Source organism: Mytilus galloprovincialis, chromosome 3 (assembly GCF_965363235.1).
Source record: "Mytilus galloprovincialis chromosome 3, xbMytGall1.hap1.1, whole genome shotgun sequence".
Classification (NCBI taxonomy): Eukaryota; Metazoa; Mollusca; class Bivalvia; order Mytilida; family Mytilidae; genus Mytilus; species Mytilus galloprovincialis.
This window is the reverse complement of record NC_134840.1, coordinates 104,031,784-104,054,177: the sequence shown is the minus strand read 5'-3', so window position 1 is coordinate 104,054,177 and position 22,394 is coordinate 104,031,784. Positions and strand designations below refer to the sequence as shown.

The window sequence follows — 22,394 nt, the reverse complement described above, 5'->3', positions numbered from 1 at the left end:
ACCATTAAAGGTCAAAGTACAGCATAATAAACACTGAACACACACTTAACACTAAAAAAAAGACAAGTGTAAAACCATTCAAACAGGAAAACCAAAGTCTAATCAATAAAAAACGAGAAACGAGAAATACTTATGAACCACATCAACAAACGGTAACCACTGTAACGAACAAGTTCCTGACTTAAGGTGGTATGGGTGTATCCGCCATCTTGGATTGTAAAAAACAGAGAATCTAAGGTCCGTATTTTCTATCAAGTTAGCAAAATTTGATGCGGGAATGCAGATATTTAATGTGAATTTTCATTTTTAAGAACCAATTTATAAGAACATAACTTATAAATATTAATATTGTTACAAGTGTTGATTATTTTTGGTTGTTTTTAAATATTTTCAAATTGGCATTTTAAGGGGAGATAACTCTAAAACAGTGCATTTTCTGAAGGACTATACATGGAATTTTCCTATTTTGTCTTTTAGCCGGGAAAAACGTACGGTGACCCTATCTTTTCTTTTGATATTCTCAAAGCGTTGTCTGAAAGCTATCTTTTCATAAAGTATTTAACAATTCTATCATTTTGTTTAGTTTCTATTCACAAAATTGTGTTTTTTTCCTGTATAATCCATACAAAATCTTTCATTTTGTCACAACCTGTAGCTTGAGAAAATGCACGGTGACCTATCATTTTTATAATATTTTTGAACATGTATCAATAGATACTACATTTTGGCAAAGTATAAACAAATTCTATCATTTTTATTTTAGACTCCCATACCACCTTAAGACAGCTGCAAAAGTGGTTGATCCATGGGGAACTATGGTTGGACATCCCCCTTTATCCTGGGTTGGGAACCCCCTTTTTAATATGGCTGGATCCAGTCCTGTGAAAAAAAAATGCGGCGGATTTAAACATTTTACAACATAGAAAGACACACTATAAAATATCAATTGAAATGGCCGAACTCAATCAAAACACGTATTAACAAAACCAAATTAACACTGAACGAACACATTTGATCTATGACACAACGTAAAATTACAATTAATAAAAAAAAAACTCGGGGTGGGGGTGGGGAGGAAGAAGTAAAACAAATTCAGAAAGACAATTATGACCTTGAACAAAATGCCATTAAATATAATAACGTAATAAACGTACACGGGCAATTAAAATAAGTTTGCTGTAAGGGTTACAGCGAGTACGGAAATACTGTTTACAAAATAAATAAATGTGTTTTTCCTGAGCCATATATGTGTATATATGTCTTTGGTTTTTAACAGTATACGAGAAAAAAAATGTATTTTCATACTAAATACTTGAAATATCACATTGGGCAAATCAAAACTAGGAAAACGAGATATAACACAAATGTAGTAAACATTTAATAACAAAAATACATTACAAATTACCGAATCAACACGAAAGTATGTTTGTCACAAATATTTTTTTTAACCTAAAATCAAATAATGCAGTTGTGACATACATTCATTCATCTTTGGGGAGCATATTTTTTTCAAGTACATTTTTTGATTCTTTTAAAATTCTTTGAACATAATTTTTTTGAAGATGCAAGTAAAATAATTAATTGTTTCTTGTTGTTGGTGTTGTTTTAAAAACAAAAGAAAATCAGTTACCAGAAATGTCATTAAAAGTTAAAACTGTATCCAACTGAAGAGACATGTATTGCAAGCCAGTAAACTAGTGGGTGACAGACGTTACAGTGAGTCATATGGGCTGACAAAACTTTTACTTTTTATTATTGGACTGGATTCAGTAGAGAAAATGATATTTGATAATAGATTGTAAATGTACAAAATGAAATGGCCAGTTTTTGTTGGAGGCCGGATTATGAATTCCATAACTCTATACTGGCGAAGGCTTGCTTTTACTCTCAGAAATTATTAAAAAGAACCAAAGGATATGGGGTATCTATCCATATCACAAAATCACTACATGCACACAAAAAATAACCACACAAAAAGCAAAGGTTTTATACATATGCATTATCTGTATGATGATGAGAAAAGAGCTTACATAGGCGCTTACCTACATGTATATGAATGAAATCTCACGAAAAAACAATGTTTTCTTAACAACTAGTATTCAAACGAAACGTTCTCATTTACAGAGACATATAATAATTGTATTATATGTCTCTGTCATTTATAAATTGTTTTGAAACTCTACAGCAAATTTAGTAGGTTGTCTTCAATCTTCAATCTTTGTCGTGATGACAGAGTAATCTCTCTTGTGAATTATCCTCTCTTGTAAAATTATTATCACTAATGTAGTTTCTCTTTTGTACTTAGATATTGTAGGTGGCGCTTTAAAAATATTATAGACTTATATAAATGTATCAAGTGAAAGAAAGAAAAAAAATGGTTAATTAGGTTATCGAAATGACATGAAAAATTAAAAAATATTAAAAATTAAAAGAAATTTGTATTAAATTATCCACTAAAACGGTTTGTTTCCTCTATGTACTCCGCTAATAGTTGATTGATACTTTCTGCATTTGGCAAATTGATTGTTAATAAATTGTCTAAATCTGTTGGAATTTTTCCTGTTATGAAATATATTTGATGGAATAATTTGTCTCTGGCATCTGAATACAGGTCACATTCAAAAAGGTAGTGTTGTACATTTTCTGTTTGTTGTTTCCGAGTTGATGTGCTGGTTTATTATAACTTGTGGTATGCATTTAATTTAAAATAACCTGTTCGTAAACTGTTGATTATGTTGTACATTCTTTTTGACGGGAAATCTTTTTTTACTTTATTTTTAACTTCAGGATGAAATCTGAAATAATGACGTCCAGCATTACTGTTTTCCCATCTGCGTTGCCATTTTTTTGTAACTGAATTTCTAGCTGCTTTTTTCACATCTTGTTTTGTAAATACTATGTCATCAACTGCTAGTGTTTCTGCTTCTTTAGCACTGAGCTTCTTTTGCCAGGGAGTCTGCCTCATCATTTCCTATTATGTTGGCATGTCCTGGTGTCCAGTTTAAGTTGATTAAAATTCCATGTTCATTTAATTTTTTTTATTTTCCCTTTATTTTCGTTAATGGTTTGATGATAGCTGTCACTTTTCCAATTAAGAGTTAAGATACCTAATGCGGTCTGACTGTCCGAAAATAAAGTTAAAGTATCAATTTACTTTTTTGAAAAGATTCTATGTAATCCAGTACAATTTTTATTGCTATAAGTTCGACTAGCAAGATTGATCCTTTGTTAGAGACAGGTCTTTTTAATTTTTCTTCTTGATCATTGATGTAATTATAGCAGGTTGTGGTTATGCTTTAAAACTAGCTCGTTGGTTTTCAGATCTACTCGAAGACTTTTTTACGGAAAAAATCACGATCACAAAGGCGCTTGAAGTACCGGTACACATGTGAATTTCTTAATTTTCATTTTGACAGCTGTATTCACAAACTCCAGGATGGCTGACGCGATGAGGGCCCAAGTAGGTGCTTTGCTAAAGGGAATTGACAGGTAAAACACGATAATACGAAAGTGGTAAAGTTTTCAAAACCGGCGATTCTGATTTTGTTTCGTAAAGAAAATGACACTGCAGCCCTTTTTAGCATGTTTAGATGTTAGACCAGAAACAAACCTGATACTAAACCCCTAACGGGAAGGATTGTGCCTGATATTCATATGATGAAATCATAATCTTTCAATCAGTTTACAGTGACTTGACTGATAGTGTTGCTATCCAACAATTGCAATTCATTCAAAATTTTGACCAAATTGCAATTTGTTTTATTAAACCAAATTGTTCAACTGGTCAGAAATTTGAACAAATTGTTCAGTCAAAACGTGAAAGTGCAAGGTGATAAAATAAATCATACTTACAATCCTATAAGACTTTAACTCCACTGTGTTGATGTTATTTTTAAATTAGTTTATCAATCTGTATAGGTATATATAGCTATTACCATACTAAAGGTGAACTGTTTTATTTGTAATTGCTATAAAAATGTCCAAACTAAGCTTTTATATAGTTTTTCTTTCAAAATGTATTCTATATTCATAAGAATCACACAGTATATGAATAAAAACATCATATTCAGTAAAATAATTTGTAAAATTGCAATATATTTGTAGGAAGGGGAGATAATCTTTTTTGGTTTCAAAAAGTCTTTATTCAAAAGAATAGTATTTTAGGTTATTTCCCCAAGGAAACTTATCAATAGCATATTGTTATTTCACATATAGTTTACTGAATATATGATGTATTATTTTAAATGATATATGATTCTTATAAATATAAAATCCTTTTCGAAAGAAAAACTATATAAAAGCTTAGTTTGGACATTTTTATAGCAATTCAAAATAAAATAGTTGACCTTTAGTATGGTAATGGCTATAATATAACATATATGATATAATATAATTATACCAATTGCAACTCATTCAAAATTTTGACCAAATTGCAATTTGTTTTATTAATCCAAATTGTTCAGCTGGTCAAAAATTTGAACAAATTGTTCAGTCAAAATGTGAAAGTGCAAGGTGATAAAATAAAATATACTTACAATCCTATAAGCCTTTAACTCCACTGTATTGATATATTATATCATATATGTTATATTATAGCCATTACCATACTAAAGGTCAACTATTTTATTTTGAATTGCTATAAAAATGTCCAACCTAAGCTTTTATATAGTTTTTCTTTCGAAAAGGATTTTATATTTATAAGAATCATATATCATTTAAAATAATACATCATATATTCAGTAAACTATATGTGAAATAACAATATGCTATTGATAAGTTTCCTTGGGGAAATAACCTAAAATACTATTCTTTTGAATAAAGACTTTTTGAAACCAAAAAAGATTATCTCCCCTTCCTACAAATATATTGCAATTTTACAAATTATTTTACTGAATATGATGTTTTTATTCATATACTGTGTGATTCTTATGAATATAGAATACATTTTGAAAGAAAAACTATATAAAAGCTTAGTTTGGACATTTTTATAGCAATTACAAATAAAACAGTTCACCTTTAGTATGGTAATAGCTATATATACCTATACAGATTGATAAACTAATTTAAAAATAACATCAACACAGTGGAGTTAAAGTCTTATAGGATTGTAACTAATCACCACAAATAGTTAAACATGTCAGGAAACTCTCATAATGTCTGATGATGGCAGTGAAACACACCAACAACAGCCCATATTATCTGGTGATATCTTTACCATTTTGCATTTGTTAGAACACCAAACCGCCGACTGGGTTTTATCAGCTCGGAATGGACGTTACAAACTTACAGTAAAATGGACACCCGGGAAGATAGCGGAAAGAGAGAGGTTGACATTACCACCAAAAAAGAAGTCATCAAAGTCCCGTTCTGAAAGGAATAACCGCAGGCTGAGGGCATTTTTGGCCAAAAAGTCTGAGTCAACTGCAGAGATTGGAATTCCAGCTCAAATGTTAGACAATGACTCCTCAAAATCTGATGAGCTAGGCAATACCGCTCAACCAATAGAGACAGATTCGGCAACGGACGCACCGGCTGAGCAAATCTCTAAGAAAGATGAAGATCCTCCACTACCAACAGCCACATCATCGCCAAAAGGTCCCGCTTCCTCTATTAGTGCCGAGGGTACATCGACAACTGGTAGAGAAAGAAAGGAACGCCGCAAACACAAAAAGGGGGAGATAAGAATACAAAAAATCACACTAGACCTTCCACAAAAGACTTACCTACTAGAAGTGGAAGGAGAAACAACAATACTTACAGCAAATTGTGACACATTAAAACAACAAAGAATGATAGAGAAACAAGTCAATGAGACCTTCTATAAGGATGTCAAGAGAAGCCATGACCATTGGTTAGATATCAGAGATAAGAGGAACTTTCTCTACTCAGAACAGCGAGTGAAAGACATTGAAAAGCTAGCTGAACAGAACAATTTGTATTTGAAATTATTTAAATAAAGGGCGAGATAAGCCCAGGCCCTATTATATTGTTATACAATTTTTTTGTTAAGGGGGCAACAAATGCCTACCCCACAAAAAAAAAAAAAAAAAAAAAAAAAAAAAAAAAAAAAAGTCTTATAGGATTGTAAGTATGATTTATTTTATCACCTTGCACTTTCACGTTTTGACTGAACAATTTGTTCAAATTTCTGACCAGTTGAACAATTTGGTTTAATAAAACAAATTGCAATTTGGTCAAAATTTTGAATGAATTGCAATTGTTGGATAGCAATACTATCAGTCAAGTCACTGTAATTAAAGTCTGGAGCTGGCATGTCAGTAAACTGCTAGTAGTCTGTTGTTATTTATGTATTATTGTCATTTTGTTTATTTTCTTTAGTTACATCTTCTGACATCAGACTCGGACTTCTCTTGAATTGAATTTTAAATGTGCATATTGTTATGCATTTACTTTTCTACATTGGCTAGAGGTATAGGGGGAGGGTTGAGATCTCATAAACATGTTTAACCCCGCCGCATTTTTGCGCCTGTCCCAAGTCAGGAGCCTCTGGCCTTTGTTAGTCTTGTATTTTTTTAATTTTAGTTTCTTGTGTACAATTTGGAAATTAGTATGGCATTCATTATCACTGAACTAGTATATATTTTTTTAGGGGCCAGCTGAAGCAGTGAAGGACGCCTCCAGCACAGGGGCTTGTTACAATTGCCGGGTTTACTATCCATACGAACCCCTAAAAAAACACAAGGGAGGAAGCTCATTAGCGACAATGCTTCAAATTATTGCTGTAAAATTTTTCAAAGACTTTCACTTACTTTGTGACCTGAATAAATCTGTTCCCACTTGAATTATCTCTTCAATGACATATATTTATTACCTTAAGTAACCTCTATAACTATTGTAATCCTTAAAACAAACTCGACATTTCTGAAATAGAACGAATCGAGGCCCTAAATTTGAAAATGAAAGTACTAAAGCGACACCTAACGGAAAATATATTTTTGGCACTCTCGGGTGTTACCATAAATATTCTGTTTTTCGGAAGTCTACTGTATTTTAGATTTCAATAATGTAAAAATTGGCGGGAATTTTTAAGTACACACTGTCCTTCATCGCCATATTGTGGTAAACTCTCGAGAGAACCGAAAATATATTTTCCGGTAGGTGTCGCTTTAGTACTTTCATTTTCAAATTTAGGGCCTCGATTCGTTCTATTTCAGAAATGTCGAGTTTGTTTTAAGGATTACAATAGTTATAGAGGTTACTTAAGGTAATAAATATATGTCATTGAAGAGATAATTCAAGTGGGAACAGATTTATTCAGGTCACAAAGTAAGTGAAAGTCTTTGAAAAATTTTACAGCAATAATTTGAAGCATTGTCGCAAATGAGCTTCCTCCCTTGTGTTTTTTTAGGGGTTCATATGGATAGTAAACCCGGCAATTGTAACAAGCCCCTGTGCCTCCAGGTGCAGGAATGTCTCGCTACATTGAAGACCTGTTAGTGACCTTCTGCTGTTGTTTTTTCTATGGTCAGGTTGTCTCTTTGACACATTCCCTATTTCCATTCTCAATTTTACTGATTAAGATATTTTATCAAAATTTTCTGTTCCTCATATTACCAAACATCCTCTTGAAAGCATATACTTCCATGATCTGTACAGCTAATCAATCTTTTAATGAATTAAATGTTATCAAAGTTCTTGAAACTTAATATTTTTCTGTCTTTTCTTCTTTTACATACAAAATTTGTGTAGAGAATCAGAGTCCCCTATTTACGGTAGAAAATCAGTAAAAAATAAATAAATAATCAGGAAAATTTCCCGAAATTTTCATTCTCCTTTTACATGTTTAAGAACTCAAAATCGTTAACTTTTTTCAGACATTTTTAATTTGCACATTTGCACAGAAATGTACTTCCTTTCAGTTGTGTCATGAGACTTTGAGTAGTCTAGTAAAATATAGAAACTCCAGGAACACAATAGTCAATACTAATTTCATTTTTTAATATTTCTTTGTCTAATATGAATAAATGTTACCTGATGATCGCATTTATTTGTTTACCTTGAATATGATGTCTTAACTTATATAACGTCATAACATAAATCCCAAACAACAGAACCAAAATCTGAAACGTTACAGTATTTCTGTTTCTTTTTTGGAAGTTTAAATATGTTTGAATTTTTAAAAAAACAATTCATACAGACTTTGTCCCCTTTCACAGGTAATGCCTGCCTCATATTAGTATTGACAGCAGTGCCATATTGCCAAACTTACTGGTCTTACTAATAATTTTGAGTTCCTACATTTGTAATGAGATACATTATGTACATGTATGCCGATGGTGACCTGTAGTTGTTAATTTCTGTGTCATTTGGTCTCTTGTACATGTTGTGAGAAGTTGTCTAATTGGCAATCATACCACATCTTCTTTTTTACATGTATATATATATTGAAAATGGAAAATTATATACATGTAAAATTCAGAAAAAGTGTTTTTTTTAAATCTGAAATTGGAATCAAACCATGTTATGTACATTTAGTTGATTTACATAACTGACTTGTAGCATTCTCCTTGTGAGTTGGAGAGATCATTGATTAATCCCTGAGCTGGTTGGACTAAAGACTTTGTCCAAATATTACATTAAAATTAATGAAGTTCAGTATATTTATGTCACTCAGGTTTCAACTGAATTTTGGAAATGGCAAGACTAAATCTGACTAGCTCATCCCCTGGACAATTGTCAATTATAGTTACTTTTGTAAGCACTTTATTAAGATCATTAATTGTATCCCACTTTTGATGGAAATCATCTTTCTCATTTGGAGATGATCCATAACAATTTATTGACATTTTGTTTTATTACAGATACAACCCTGAAAATCTAGTAACTTTGGAAAAATATATAAACATGCAGGCACAAGAGAACACATATGACTTGGAAGCTAATCTGGCTGTTTTAAAATTGTAAGTATATACATGTTTCTAACTTTAATTTCTATATACATGTACATGTACAATGTATAAACAACATAATAAACTAAATGCTTTACTTTTTACTAATCAGGACATGGATTGAGAGTTGTCTCATTGGCACTCATATGGTCATACCACATCTTCTTGTTTCTAAATGACACATAATCGATCTAAGCTGTAGTGTATATACATGTGAATAGTGTAAATTAGAATACTGCAGATTTATTTATTTTAGTGGATACCAATTTTCTGAAAGTGATGAACAATTGCATTTTCGTTCATATTTGATTTCATGTGCCAAAGTGATGATATAATGATTTAAAAATATGAAGCAGCTAAAACAGTCCATTGGCCATGGGCTCACTTTAAGACTGGTTTCTTTTCAAACTTCAGCTACTGTTCACATTTAGTTTTGCCGTTTCTTTGTAAATGAACCAGATTAACATGTAGATACATTGTCTGATAATATCATTATAACCTTTTCAAGTTGATCCATCATACATCTCATTAACTGTCTGATTTCAAACCAAGAAACATACAGGAATAAAGTATAAGAAAAAGTATGTAGATTACAGTATTTTTTTTAAAGCACCTTTGCCATTGGATTATAAACAGTACTGTTTTAGCACACATTGTTGTTATCTCATTATTGTATATTTTGTTTTCAGGTACCAGTTCAATCCAAACCATTACCAGACCACTGTAGCAGCTCAGGTTCTACTAAAAGCTTTGACAAACCTGCCTCACACAGACTTTACATTGTGTAAATGTTTAATAGACCTTAATAAGGTATGAACAAATGGTTATAGGAATCATCTGTCAATAAAAAAAAGTGCTTATTAATAAACCAGTTTCTAAGTATGTAAAGTTTTAATCTTGAATCTTGCAAAATGTTCTCAAAAAACTTTAAGATTAAAAATCTGCCATTAACACAAAATTCTCCAAATAATCCTGAATGAGAAAACATATTTCTTGTTTTACTATTTTCTGGTAATCCAAAAAGGGGAAAATCAGTTGCATGAAAAATGCTCATGTATTTTGAAATCTTTGTGTTTTTCAAAGGATACAATAAAATATATATACAATTTAGTTTTTTACTGGTATTGGAATAAAATGTTGTAAATGTGAAACAGCTTCATTTAATTTTTCCTGATCTTTTTGGATTTTCACTGAGATTATTCGTTTTCACCAACTAACATTTATTGTACAAGTTCTTGAAACAATGTAGATATTATTTATCACCTCTCAAGAAGAATCAGTCATTGGTTTTCTATAAGATGTTTTATGGACGGTTTTTGTCCCTCTTTTTTTTTACTCAATTGGAAAATTATTTACACCCCTTTTATTTTAGCACATGAATGAATTATGCTACATTTCATGCCTTGAAACCTCAAGACTTTTTATTGTTTACTTCAGAAATAATCACATTTTACAACAGTTAATAAATATTAATCTATATTTTAGTAATTTCTTTACATTTTGTGTTTAAATTTCATCATTGTGCAAACTCATGTACCCTATGCATTGTGCATTTATAATAAAATAAGATTTTAACTCATTTTGTTTTAGCAAGAAGAAGAGCCTATAATGAAGGTGATGCATATTGCCGAGATGTTGGAGATGTGTCAGTTCAAAAGTTTCTGGGTAGATATTTGTTGTACAGTTGTTACTGAATAGATATAAAGAGATGTATGGTATAGGTCGGTAAGACAGCATTTCAATCAGACAAATTACCAAAAAGACATAAAGGGCAACAATCAGGGGAACCTTATCAAAGATACCAGGCAGACTTGGGGTCAATTACATTTGAATGTAATTAATTAAATTACACATTACATTGCAAAAATGATCAATTACATCAATTACACATTACACAGTTTTTGAAATGTAATTAATTAAATTACAATTACTTTACTAATGTAATTAATTAAATTACACATTACATTTGATCATGATATTTTTTAACAAAATTTTACATGTATATATAATGCATGTGTAAAATATTCATGTAAGCATAGTTTAAGTGTTGCATTTGATAATTATTTAATTTAGTTATTTTAATGTTTTGTCATTTAGTCTGAAAACAGCAATTGTAATTAGTCTTTCGACAGGGGCTTATAAATGTGCTAGATATTGCCCAATCAAAAAATGGAAGTTTTATGATTAGAAGATCATCATGTTGATAGGAGAGGATATTTGTTCCTATTAACTTGCCAATACATTAAGGTGTATTTTGACATCTCAGAAATGAACTCATTTGAATTAAACATAAGAATAAAAAAATATAAAGGAATTAAAAATATTTTTTTATTTTACTTTAAAAATATTAAAAAGTGTGATTGTCACAATATTGAAAATAATTTTTAGCACAAACAATGTATATAATGTCTAAATATTAGCAATATTTTGCTTATTAGATAAAATACATGTAATAGTGGCATTGCCCCTGGCCATTTTAATCTGATTAATTGCTGTTTGTTTTTACAGCTGTTAATTTTTATTTCTATAATCCTTTTGTGTATACTAATTTGACAAAATTATTGTATGCAGTGATTTTAAATTCTAAACGAACTGTCTAAGAAAGATGTTACACAGTGACACATGTTTTTGTTTTTGTTAAACAAGGTGATTAATTACTTATCAATCTTTATAGTTAAAAGATCTTTCTTAAAAACTGAACAACCCCTATATATTGTCACATTTTTTAAATTATAAAACTATTAAAAAATAATCTGTAGGTCAAATATATGATATAAAAACTTCAGAATAAATTACAGACTTCATACATTAAATAAGCATGTGATATCAATATTTGAAAAAATACATATAATTTAAGTTTATATTGTTAAATACAAATCCTAATCTTTAACACCATAAAAGTAATTGAAATGTAATTCAAAAGTAATTGAGCATTACATGCTTTTTTCATTGTAATTAATTAAATTACCATTACATGTAATTAAAAAAATGCTCAATTACACATTACATTCAATTACATGGAAAATTGTAATGCATTACACTCAATTACCATTACATTTTTAATTACCCCATCCCTGATACCAGGTTCATAATTTTCTAGGCCAGATGTGTGTTTTCTCTACAAAATATTCATCAGTGACGCTCGTATAAAAAAGGGCACAAATAAAGTTAAAACTTGAGTCTTCATTAGACATGTCTATACAGTATTAATGGTCCTAAGTCTAAAAAGGTAGTGTACTTGTTTTTATAGTCTTTTCAAACTGGGATTTAAATTTTCTTGTTGTTTGTTTTATTGGTTTCTTATGTTTACTTTTCAGGAATGCCTAAAAATAGACCAAGAACTAAGTACCAGTGTTCATGTTATTACAGGTTTTGAAGACAGCATAAGAAAATGTAAGTTGGAATGTGTTATATAAGTATCAGGGATCTCCATGACCTGTTTTATGATTGTTCTCCTGGACCTATTTTGATCTTCTTAAAGTGTCCGCCCTGTTATTTCATAATGGTCATTTGATTTCTTTCTATAACATTTTAGATCCATACAAACATAGATTCTAATAGAATAGTAGCTCTAGATAACTAGTGTAAAACAGTTGAAAGTTTGGACAGATTTAACTTCTTTTTCATGTTTTTTTCCAGTTGTGTGCCATGTTGTCAGTACCACATACCAGACCATACCATTCGATACACTCACAGAATTACTAGGCAATATACCAGGTAAGGTGCCAGTACTATAAATACTTGTATATATCTTTTTTCTAAGTCAATTGATTGAAATTTTGAGATAGCACAGTAACACAATAGAATTGTTGTCATTACTGTAATTTGTTTAGGGCTGTCCCCAAATTTATTGTGTTTGGTTATTTGAAGATAACGTTTAAAGGAAACATCTAATTAAAATTTATGCATGGATGGGTCAAATAAAAAGTGTCTTCCGACCCCCTCTCCCCATACATTTTTTTTTTTGGAACATACCTTATTGTTTAACACATATTGGTATCTAAACAATATTGATGTACATTCAAAGTTTGGGAGTCTCAAGGCTATTGCATAAAAAGTATAAAAAGAAACTACACAATAAATACAAATGTCTTCTTCCTTATCATTTATTTTCTAGATTTTTATTGGTACATTAATTAAATTTAATCCTAGAAATTTTCATATTTGTCTGCTTAGGACTCAAAATAAAAAGTGTAATTTTTTTTTTTGTAGAATCTCAAGTGAAACAATGGATTTCAAAATATGGCTGGTCCTTACAGAATGATGGAAATATTTACATCACAAACCAAGAGGAAAATATCAAAACAAAAAACATCACCGAGAAAATTACATTTGAAAGTAAGTAATATAACAGAAAAAAATAATAAAGTTAATAATCCGAACACATGGAGATCAGGAGTGGTGTCCTCATGTTATTTGTAAATAATATTATTTAGAAGGCGTAAAACACAACCGAAATTTTTTGCTGACACAGCTTGGCAAAATTTTGAAAGTCACACCCCGGTAACATTGAATCCTGAAGGAAAATAGTACATATACATTCTTGTCTTTCAAATGATTGGCTATGAGTTTTCCTGAAGGAGGTAAATCTGGTATCACAACAATGAAAATCACAAAAAAAGCTAAATAAAAAATGAAATTGTATTACACAGAAAATACATTTGATAGAATTGTAGGTCACGGAAAATATTTCAGATTAGTTTACCATTTCTATGCTGAATTGTGTGTTAACTATCATCCTCTCATACTCAAGCTGAGTCACAAATAATGTGTTAGAATAGTGTTGGTCTGATACAAAGCAGGGTTCATATTCATACCAAATCAATATATCCTTATCCCTGAATATGCATGGTATATTTTTTCACCTTTATAATACATTATATTTTTTTGTGGTCAAAGAATTAAATGACACCATTCATCCCTTTAAGACTTTAATTCACCATGGCAATTAAAACTATTTTGAATGCTTAAACTTTTTATTTCTGTTTTTCTTATGTTCTTATTTTATTTCCCATTCTGCTAATATATATATATATAGCCATGCACAGTCTCCATTAAAGATTGTTAAAGATGTGAAAAGTTGTTATTCTTTTTTTCAGGTGTTGCAGGTATAATGGCAGCCTATAAGTAACGAAAGGACATGTGATTTATGTGGACTAATGTTATATGTGTCATCTTACTGTCATAAAATAATCAGAAATTTGATAATTAAAAAAACATTAAACATTTACTGTGATTTTAACTTCAGCAGATTTTCAGCTGACAGAATAATTGATTTTCATCATCGGCAGATACAAACTTAACCTTTATGTATGAAATAGGGAAATGTAAAAAAAATAGGTACATGTTATTCCCCATTTATTCTGTCTGTATAGTGTGTTAGTAGCCTGCCCTGTCATCCTCAAATCTACCATGTATCCTGACTCTTTTTCTCTCATTTTTTTAGATATTGATAATGAGCTAACTGTTATTGGTAGGTACTTAATAGTACGCTACAGAGGAAATCATGTTTCATTTTGAATGATCCATTTTAAAAAAAATAGTAAATTTAAAAAAAAGTAATTGTAGTTATGCAATTAGGTATTGATATGATTTATTTGACTCACCTTGCCTTAGTCAAAACTTATCTCTTGTTTCTGACAGCAACAGTGTCAGTGGTGGATCCAAAATTGCATTAGTTTGTGGTTGTGTCAATTTATCGGGTCATTATACCACATGGTATTATGACCCCAGGTTCACTTTTTAGGGGGGTTCAAAATACCATATGACTGGCTTCAAAGTTATTGTGATACTGCCTATTCTAGAGGTGGCCTGAATCAGATGTGGATACAAAAAAATTCTAAAGACCTTTTAGAGTACATACAATCTAAGACTTTCTCATCTTGCAATAGTATTTAAACGTTTGACTTTACACTTTACATAAGTATTCCCCATTCCAAACTAAAAGACACATTGAAAGAGTCAGTACAGTATTGCCTGTATCATATAAAAAAGAATGGTGAACGTAGATACTATTAGTTATCTTGGTGAAATCAGGGGTGTACAGAATTTTACACCGTTGTTGAAAATTCATACACCCTGAGGCAAAATTTTATTTTCCCCGGGTGAACAAGGGTGGGGTGTTATTTACACCGGGGTAGTCAACCAATCAGATTGCAGTATTTTTGCTGCATAAGAAATAGAAGTAGCATATTAATCTATTGCAATAAAAAATCTTAATATCTAATAAAATTTGTAGATTTAGCTAACAAAGTCCTTATATTTGTATAAAGTAACATTCGTTTATAGTGGAAAATTGTTTTAACGTTGAATAAGCTACAATTAAAAATTGCTTGCTGGTTCTCTCTGTGATTACCACTATATTACACTGGTTCTTTTCCCAACCAATCAGTCACCAAGGGAAGATAAATAAATCGATTTTCGTTCATAGTCTTTCAAAAATGATGAACGGTTCTTTATATTGGTATGTTATCATTTTAAACGTTTCAAATTCATGAAATTATATTGGTACATCAATGTTTTTGATACACCAATAACAAAAACTGAAATATATTGAATTGATACATTTTGTAATTATTCAAAATTATATCAGAAACTTAATTATAAAATAATGAACCTGTTAAGGGGAGAGAATACTCGCATAACTTTTTCGAATTGGCACATAATACAACGAAATGTCACTCTTGCATACAAGTGGCACATCAATATAATTAATTATCTGCGAAATCGTCCCCCACCTTCAATGATGATTCTAAATTATAAATATAACCAAAAGTTGTTAATCTATAGATAGTTAAGACTAATGAAAGCTAACCCAATGTAAAAATATTTCTTTGCAATTTTTTAAAACTTCCTCAGAAAAATACTCGAGCCACTTGGCTTTCATAGCTCAAAATTAACGTTTTTACACAATATTTGAATAAAATAGTTGAAGATTATTCGCTTCTCAAAGTGTAAGACGCAATAAAAATCGTATGCTTGCACCATCCTACAGAAATACGGATTTAATTAAGTCCTGATCATTTCGACATTTCTTCGTATATTTTGAACAAAACCGGTTTTAACCAAATCACAAGTACGTGTTAAGATCCGACTAAATACCTATTTTCCTATATGGTCAGGTAAAGTTGCTAATAGAAGCACTTGTCTTGGGGAGGGATAAATCCTACTTTGTAAAAATCACTCTGAAACTAACCTGCCGCATGTCCCAAGTCAGGAGCCTCTGGCCTTTGTTAGTTTTGTATGATTTTTAATTTTAGTTTCTTGTGTATAATTCGGATTTTAGTATGACATCCATTATCACTGAACTACTATATATATTTGTTAAGGGGCCAGCTGAAGGATGCCTCCGGGTGCAGTAGTTTCTCGCTGCATTGGAGACCTATTGGTGACCTTCTACTGTTGTCTGTTCTATGGTCGGATTGTTGTCTCTTTTTGACACATTCCCCATTTCCATTCTCAATTTTATTATGCTTGATTTCTTGATTGAAAAGTTAAACATATCTGTTACGTTTGGAGGACGTGTTTTTCAACACACTGTCAGCATTCCAATGGGAACCAATTGTGCCCTGTTCTTCTCGACTTGTTTCTTTATTGTTATATTGCTGATTCATACAAGAACTTCTTAGGAAGAAAGATAAGAAGTTAGCAATATCCGTTTACCTACTTTCCGCTAAATAGATGATGTTCTCTCACTAAATAATTCAAAATTTGGTGACTATGTTGAACGCATCTATCCCATCGAACTAGAGATAAAGGGTACAACAGATACAGTTAAGTCTGCCTTATATCTTGACTTACATCTAGAAGTTGACAATGAGGGTCGGTTGAAAATAAAACATTACTACAAAAGAGATGAGTTCAGCTTCCCAATTGTGAACTGTCCATTTCTATGTAGCAACATTCCAGCAGCGCCTGCACACGGAGTATATATCTCCCAATTGATTTCCTATCATAATTTCCTTGATGGAGGGTTGCTGCTTACAAGGAAGCTGTTAAACCAAAAGTTCCAAATGGTGAAGTTGAAATGTTCCCTTCATAAATTTTGCAGACGCCATCACGAGTTGGTTGACCGTTATGGGATAACAGTTTCACAGATGATATCTGATATGTTCGTTATGCCGTAACTACAATCCCCATCCCTTTTCACCACGAATGTGACCTACCGAATTAAGGCTATTTTCCAGGTTTTTTATAACATGAGCAACATGACGGGTGCCAGGATCTGCTTACTCTTCCGGAGCACCTGATATCACCCAAGTTTCTGTTGGGGTTCGTGTTGCTTAGTCATTAGTTTTCTATGCTGTGTCTTGTGTACTATTATTTGTCTGTTTGTCTTTTTATTATTTTGTAGCCATGACGTCAGTTAATTTTCGATCTATGAGCTTGATTGTCCCTCTGGTATCTTTTGCCCCTCTTTTATCATGTGCACTGATGTCTAATATTTAAAAAAAAAAAAAAAATCAATCATCAAAATAGAATGGAAAGAATACTTTTATGGCACTGTACTTTTTTTATTGTCCATTGTTATTGTTAAACAATAAAACCACCTTGCTAAGCAAAGTACATTGAGGTCTTGTAGCTTGTTGCTTCAATGAGGTTTACCCAACATCTCCTTTGATTTGCAACAAGAAAGTTTATATAGTGAAAATGATATCGGTTTTTTACACTATGATTTTCCTGGGACCATTTGGAGGAAATGTTGGACCATCTTCCCTTGCTCCGACAATAATTTTGTTGTTCTTAGAAATATGAAATGCATAATTTATAATCAGTGGTGCAGCTGTGTCTCCAGAATTGCTTATTTGCATTCTTACTACACCACTTAAATTGATAGTTTTTTTTTAATTATTGATCCATCTTGAAGAAGTTTAATGTGTTTTATTTTCTTTGAGCTATAATTACATATCCACCTTGATCCATTATTAAATGCCATACAAGTGACTGTTAAAAAGGTGGTTTTGAATTTTCTGTATAGATTGAATTTAGTATTACACATTTTCTCCTCCAATCTTCCATACATTGATGCAATGGTTTGTTGTGTAATACACCCAGGAACAAAATTTGGAAGACCTTTTCACTTGGTAACATCAACCGATCTTATTTCTTCCTTTTCTGTTTTTTCTTTTCCTGCAGTTTTAATGACCTTCATCACATCCTTTGAGGCTATTGAATTCTTAAGCCCTAAAATTCTCCTTTGTCTTGTTTTCATTAGCTTCCAACGGCTTAATCATGTTGTTTACTCTGTCATCAAGTTGGCTTAGAAGTTTCTCTGACTGTTCATGAATGGTATCTTTTAAAACTTTCTCTTGATGTTGTGTTGCTTGTTTTTCCTCTGTATAGCTTGAAAGTCCTTCTGTTTTCATCTTCTGAAGTGTCTCCATGTTTGTTATCAATAAAGTAAGATCTTTGGCTGTGCTAGCATGCAAGTCTCTCAGAACATTTATAGCAACTTTGAATTTTTCACTTATTTCAATCATGTTATATGTATTATGTGTGTTTGTAATACACAAAAGACAACTTCTTCACAATCAGTACAAAATAAGCAGCTTTTTTTTCCAGAATGTTTATCACATGTAATATTATTGAAATCATATTGTGTCCTTATTGCTTTTGGTCAGATGCAATATTTTTCTAATCAACAATTTTATGTTCTTCTGTGGATTTGACCTTCTGATGGATTTTCCTGCATTGATCACACACCAATAAATTACACAGTAAACATTTCCACTTAATTTTACTTTCTTCTTCACACATTTGACATGCTAAAACTGTCTATCCTTTCTGGAAAGATTTTGATGAAGCCATTTTCTGTGTATAAGTTTACATGAATTTAAATTTCCAACGTATTTTATTGCTTAAATTTTATCTATTGTCAAACTTCTTTGTCATTAATATGTACCTTGGTAACTACATGATATATGATTACCACATTAGGTATTTTCAATGTACATGTATTTGTGATAAAACTAATCAATAAATTAAACCGAATAGAATACTAAAAACTGGAGTTAAAACATGGACGTAAAGAGCATTTTTTGTTAAACTGCTAATCTGTCATTTTTTATACCTCTGACAAAATTTTGACAGGAGGTATTACGGTATAGAAAAATGTCCGGCGTCTGTCCATCGTAAACATTGTAACTTGAGAACAACTTATCCAAGTTTCACGAACTTAACATTCTAATTGGTTTTTTTTTAATGATTTTTATGATGGTCAAACAATCTGTAAACTTTTTGGTGAAAATAAGATTAAAACTTTTTGAGTTACGGGACTTAGTAAATAAAAGTTACGGGACTTAGTAAATAAAACAGGCATCAGAACAAAATTAATTTGCCTATACATTCTTTGTAAAAATAATGACATAAAAAAAATGACATTTGCTCCACATGAAGATCATACTTTTCTCAGGAAAATATTGCAATGCCAGAAAAATCCATCAGTGCTTTCGTCCGTAACAACCCAATACACATCCACGGGGTTCACTTAACCAACGACAAGATAGTAAACACCAAACATTTGACCTTTGAACTGATGACAATTTACAACTTTCAATTTTAAATATTCAAGTTTTGGCTAACAGAACAATTCATTCAAACACTATTCTACCAAAATTAACCAAGAAACACTCACTTTTGCACAGAAAAAGCAAAGAAAAAAATTATGAAAGAAATTACCTATTTTTACTATAGGGACTACATTCCTAGACCACGAGCAAAGGGAATTAATTGTGATCTGAAGCCAACAGGGGTTTGTTTTTTCACATCGCGCCATATTTCAGAAACGATTATGATTATTGCTTAAAATCTCATACACTTCTTAATTAACTTAATCTTAAGTTCTGTTTACTTTTTGGTGATGATTATTGAGTTTTTTTTTTTTTTTTTTTTTTGGGGGGGAGGGGGGGGGGGGGGGGGGTCCATGTCGCGCCGTATCTCAAAAAGAAATTATGATTCTTGATTAAAACTTTGCACGCTTCTTAGTTATTTTAATCTCAAGATCCTTATACTTTTTGGTGATGATACAGAATTTTATTTTAGAGTTATTGATTTAAAAAAAAAAGGGGGGGATCACATGTTGTGCCGTATCTCAAAAAGGATTTATGATTATTGCTTAAAACTTCACACATTTCTTAGTTATATAAATCTTATGATCTGTATACTTTTTGGTGATGATTCAAAGCTTTATTTTACAGTCATTAAGTTTTTTGTAAAAAAGGGAGGGTTTTCACATGTCGCGCCGTATCTCAGAAACTATTTATGATTATTGCATAAAACTTCACACACGAGACAACGGGCGTATCACGCGCTTGTGGCACAGCTGTTTATTTCCTCCAGTTTTTATCCCTTACTAACTATGTTTTTTTGCTCAATGGGCCACAATATAAAAATAAGGACCAAAACTTGACCTTGTTCACTGATCCATGAAATGAGGTCAAGTGAAAACTGTCTAACGGACATGAGGACCTTGCACGATACTCACACACAAAATATAGTTATCATATTTCTAATTATAAGAGAGAAATTAACTTTACAATAAATTACAACTTGTTTTGAAGTATCCACTGAACCATGATAATGAGGTCGAGGACAATGGACATGTGACAGACAGAAACGTAAGAGATGATTTCAGCTTCCCAATAGTGAAGCGTTAGGAAGCTGAAAACATCACTTCGTTAATTCTACGGATCCCATCACGAGTTGGTTGACCGTTACGGAATTTCTGTTAATATAAAGATGGTATCGGATATGTTCCTGATGTTGTAACTACAATCTTGTTCCCTTTTCATGAATGTGACCTACGGAATTAAGACTTTTTACCTTTTTTGTGACATTTTTACCTATTGTGTCCGTTTGTTTTGATCACGCATCATTATCATTATTATTAAATTTGATGCGACTGTCGTACAAGTGAGAGCTTTAGCGCTATAAAACCAGGTTCAATCCACCATTTTCTACATTTGAAAATGCCTGTACCAAGTCAGATATATGACAGTTCTTGTCCATTCGCTTTTGATGTGTTTTGTTATTTGATTTTGCCAATACTTTTTTCGTAACATGAGGCATCTATATGTATGAAGCGTCCAGGTCTTCCACCTTCTAAATGATTAAGCTTTAAAGGAGTTAGAAAACGCCGCCGCCGGATCACTATCCCTATGTAAAGATTTCTGCGACAAAAGTCGGAGGCTCGATAAAAATCAATAGCACACTACATTTAGTAAAGGAAGCGATATGTGTTTAAAAGAGGGACGAAAGATACCAAAGGGACAGTCAAACTCATAAATCTAAAACAAACTGATAACGCCATGGCTAAAAATGAAAAAGACAAACAAACAACAGAATTTAAACATACGTATTACAAATTAAAATCTACACAGCGTTATACTACTGTTGCCTTTATTTATGACACAAGATATATTTTTAGCTGCCTCATTGTAAACTTTCCTTTTCTATGTAGCAAAATTCTAGCAGCGCATGCAAACGGCGTATACACATACTTCCAGGGATGCGATATTCCAGGGCTTTTATCTCCTATCATGATTTCTTAATAGAAGGTTGCTGCTCACAAGAGAGATATTAAGAGTTCCAAGTGATGAATTTGGTGAATGCCACTGTTATTGGAGTTTGTATTTTCTGAGGGTATCACCAGCCCAGTAGTCAGCACTTCTGTGTTGACATGAATTATATTGATATGGTCATGATTATAAATTAACTGTTTACAAAACTTTGAATTTTTTAAATACTAAGGCTTTTCTACCTCAGGAATAGATTACCTAAGCTGTATTTGGTAAAACCATTTAGAATTTTTGGTTCTCAATGCTCTTCAACTTGGAACATTATTTGGCCTTTAAAAATAAAACTGATTCGAATGTCATTGATGAGGCTTTTGTAGACGAAACGTGCGGTTTGCTCAAATGTAAAATTTCAATTCTGGTATCTATGATGGGTTTATTTGACATCATGCCTTCGTATATTTTACAGATGTTATCTTGAATTGGTTGACCGTTGTGGAGTATCTGTTTCACAGATCAGGGCCGTAAATTGCCTCCCCTTAAAAAAAAAATTTGGACCCTTTTTAGACAAAAAATGATTTATTTTTTTTCGGTTTTTTCCCCTGTATGCAATGTACCTCCCCACAATCCACCACTTGTTGGAATTTTGTAACATTTCAATAATTAAGCGCCTAAAATTATTGAATACAGTTGTCTGCTCTATGGTCGGATTGTTGTCTCTTTGACACATTCCCTATTTTCATTCCCTATTTTCATTCTTAATTTTGTAATTCAGAGTAACATTAGGTGTAAAGTATTTTTGTTTACGCTTTATACTGCTTTATGACTTCACAAGCCATTTTTACTAAGTTTTAGTGAAACAAGTTGCGAACTTAAAATGAAAGACTCCCTGACATTGCCAATATAGCATTTTTTGTGGTTTATCCTGCTTTTTTGTCTGTTCAAATCGAGCTATTTTAACTTCGCTTCACAG

At 31.5% G+C, this 22,394-nt stretch overlaps 1 protein-coding gene across 1 annotated transcript; it reads left to right on the top strand.

The window, feature by feature from the left end:
* Window positions 1-3,334: 3,334 nt before the first annotated feature.
* On the top strand, window positions 3,335-14,139 carry LOC143069622 (eukaryotic translation initiation factor 3 subunit K-like). Its single transcript, XM_076244349.1, has 8 exons — window positions 3,335-3,489; window positions 8,823-8,921; window positions 9,599-9,719; window positions 10,500-10,574; window positions 12,227-12,302; window positions 12,549-12,626; window positions 13,122-13,247; window positions 14,009-14,139. The coding sequence occupies exons 1-8, from the start codon at window positions 3,437-3,439 to the stop codon at window positions 14,038-14,040; spliced, it is 660 nt and encodes a 219-aa protein (XP_076100464.1). The 5' UTR covers window positions 3,335-3,436; the 3' UTR covers window positions 14,041-14,139.
* The last annotated feature ends 8,255 nt before the right edge of the window (window positions 14,140-22,394 follow it).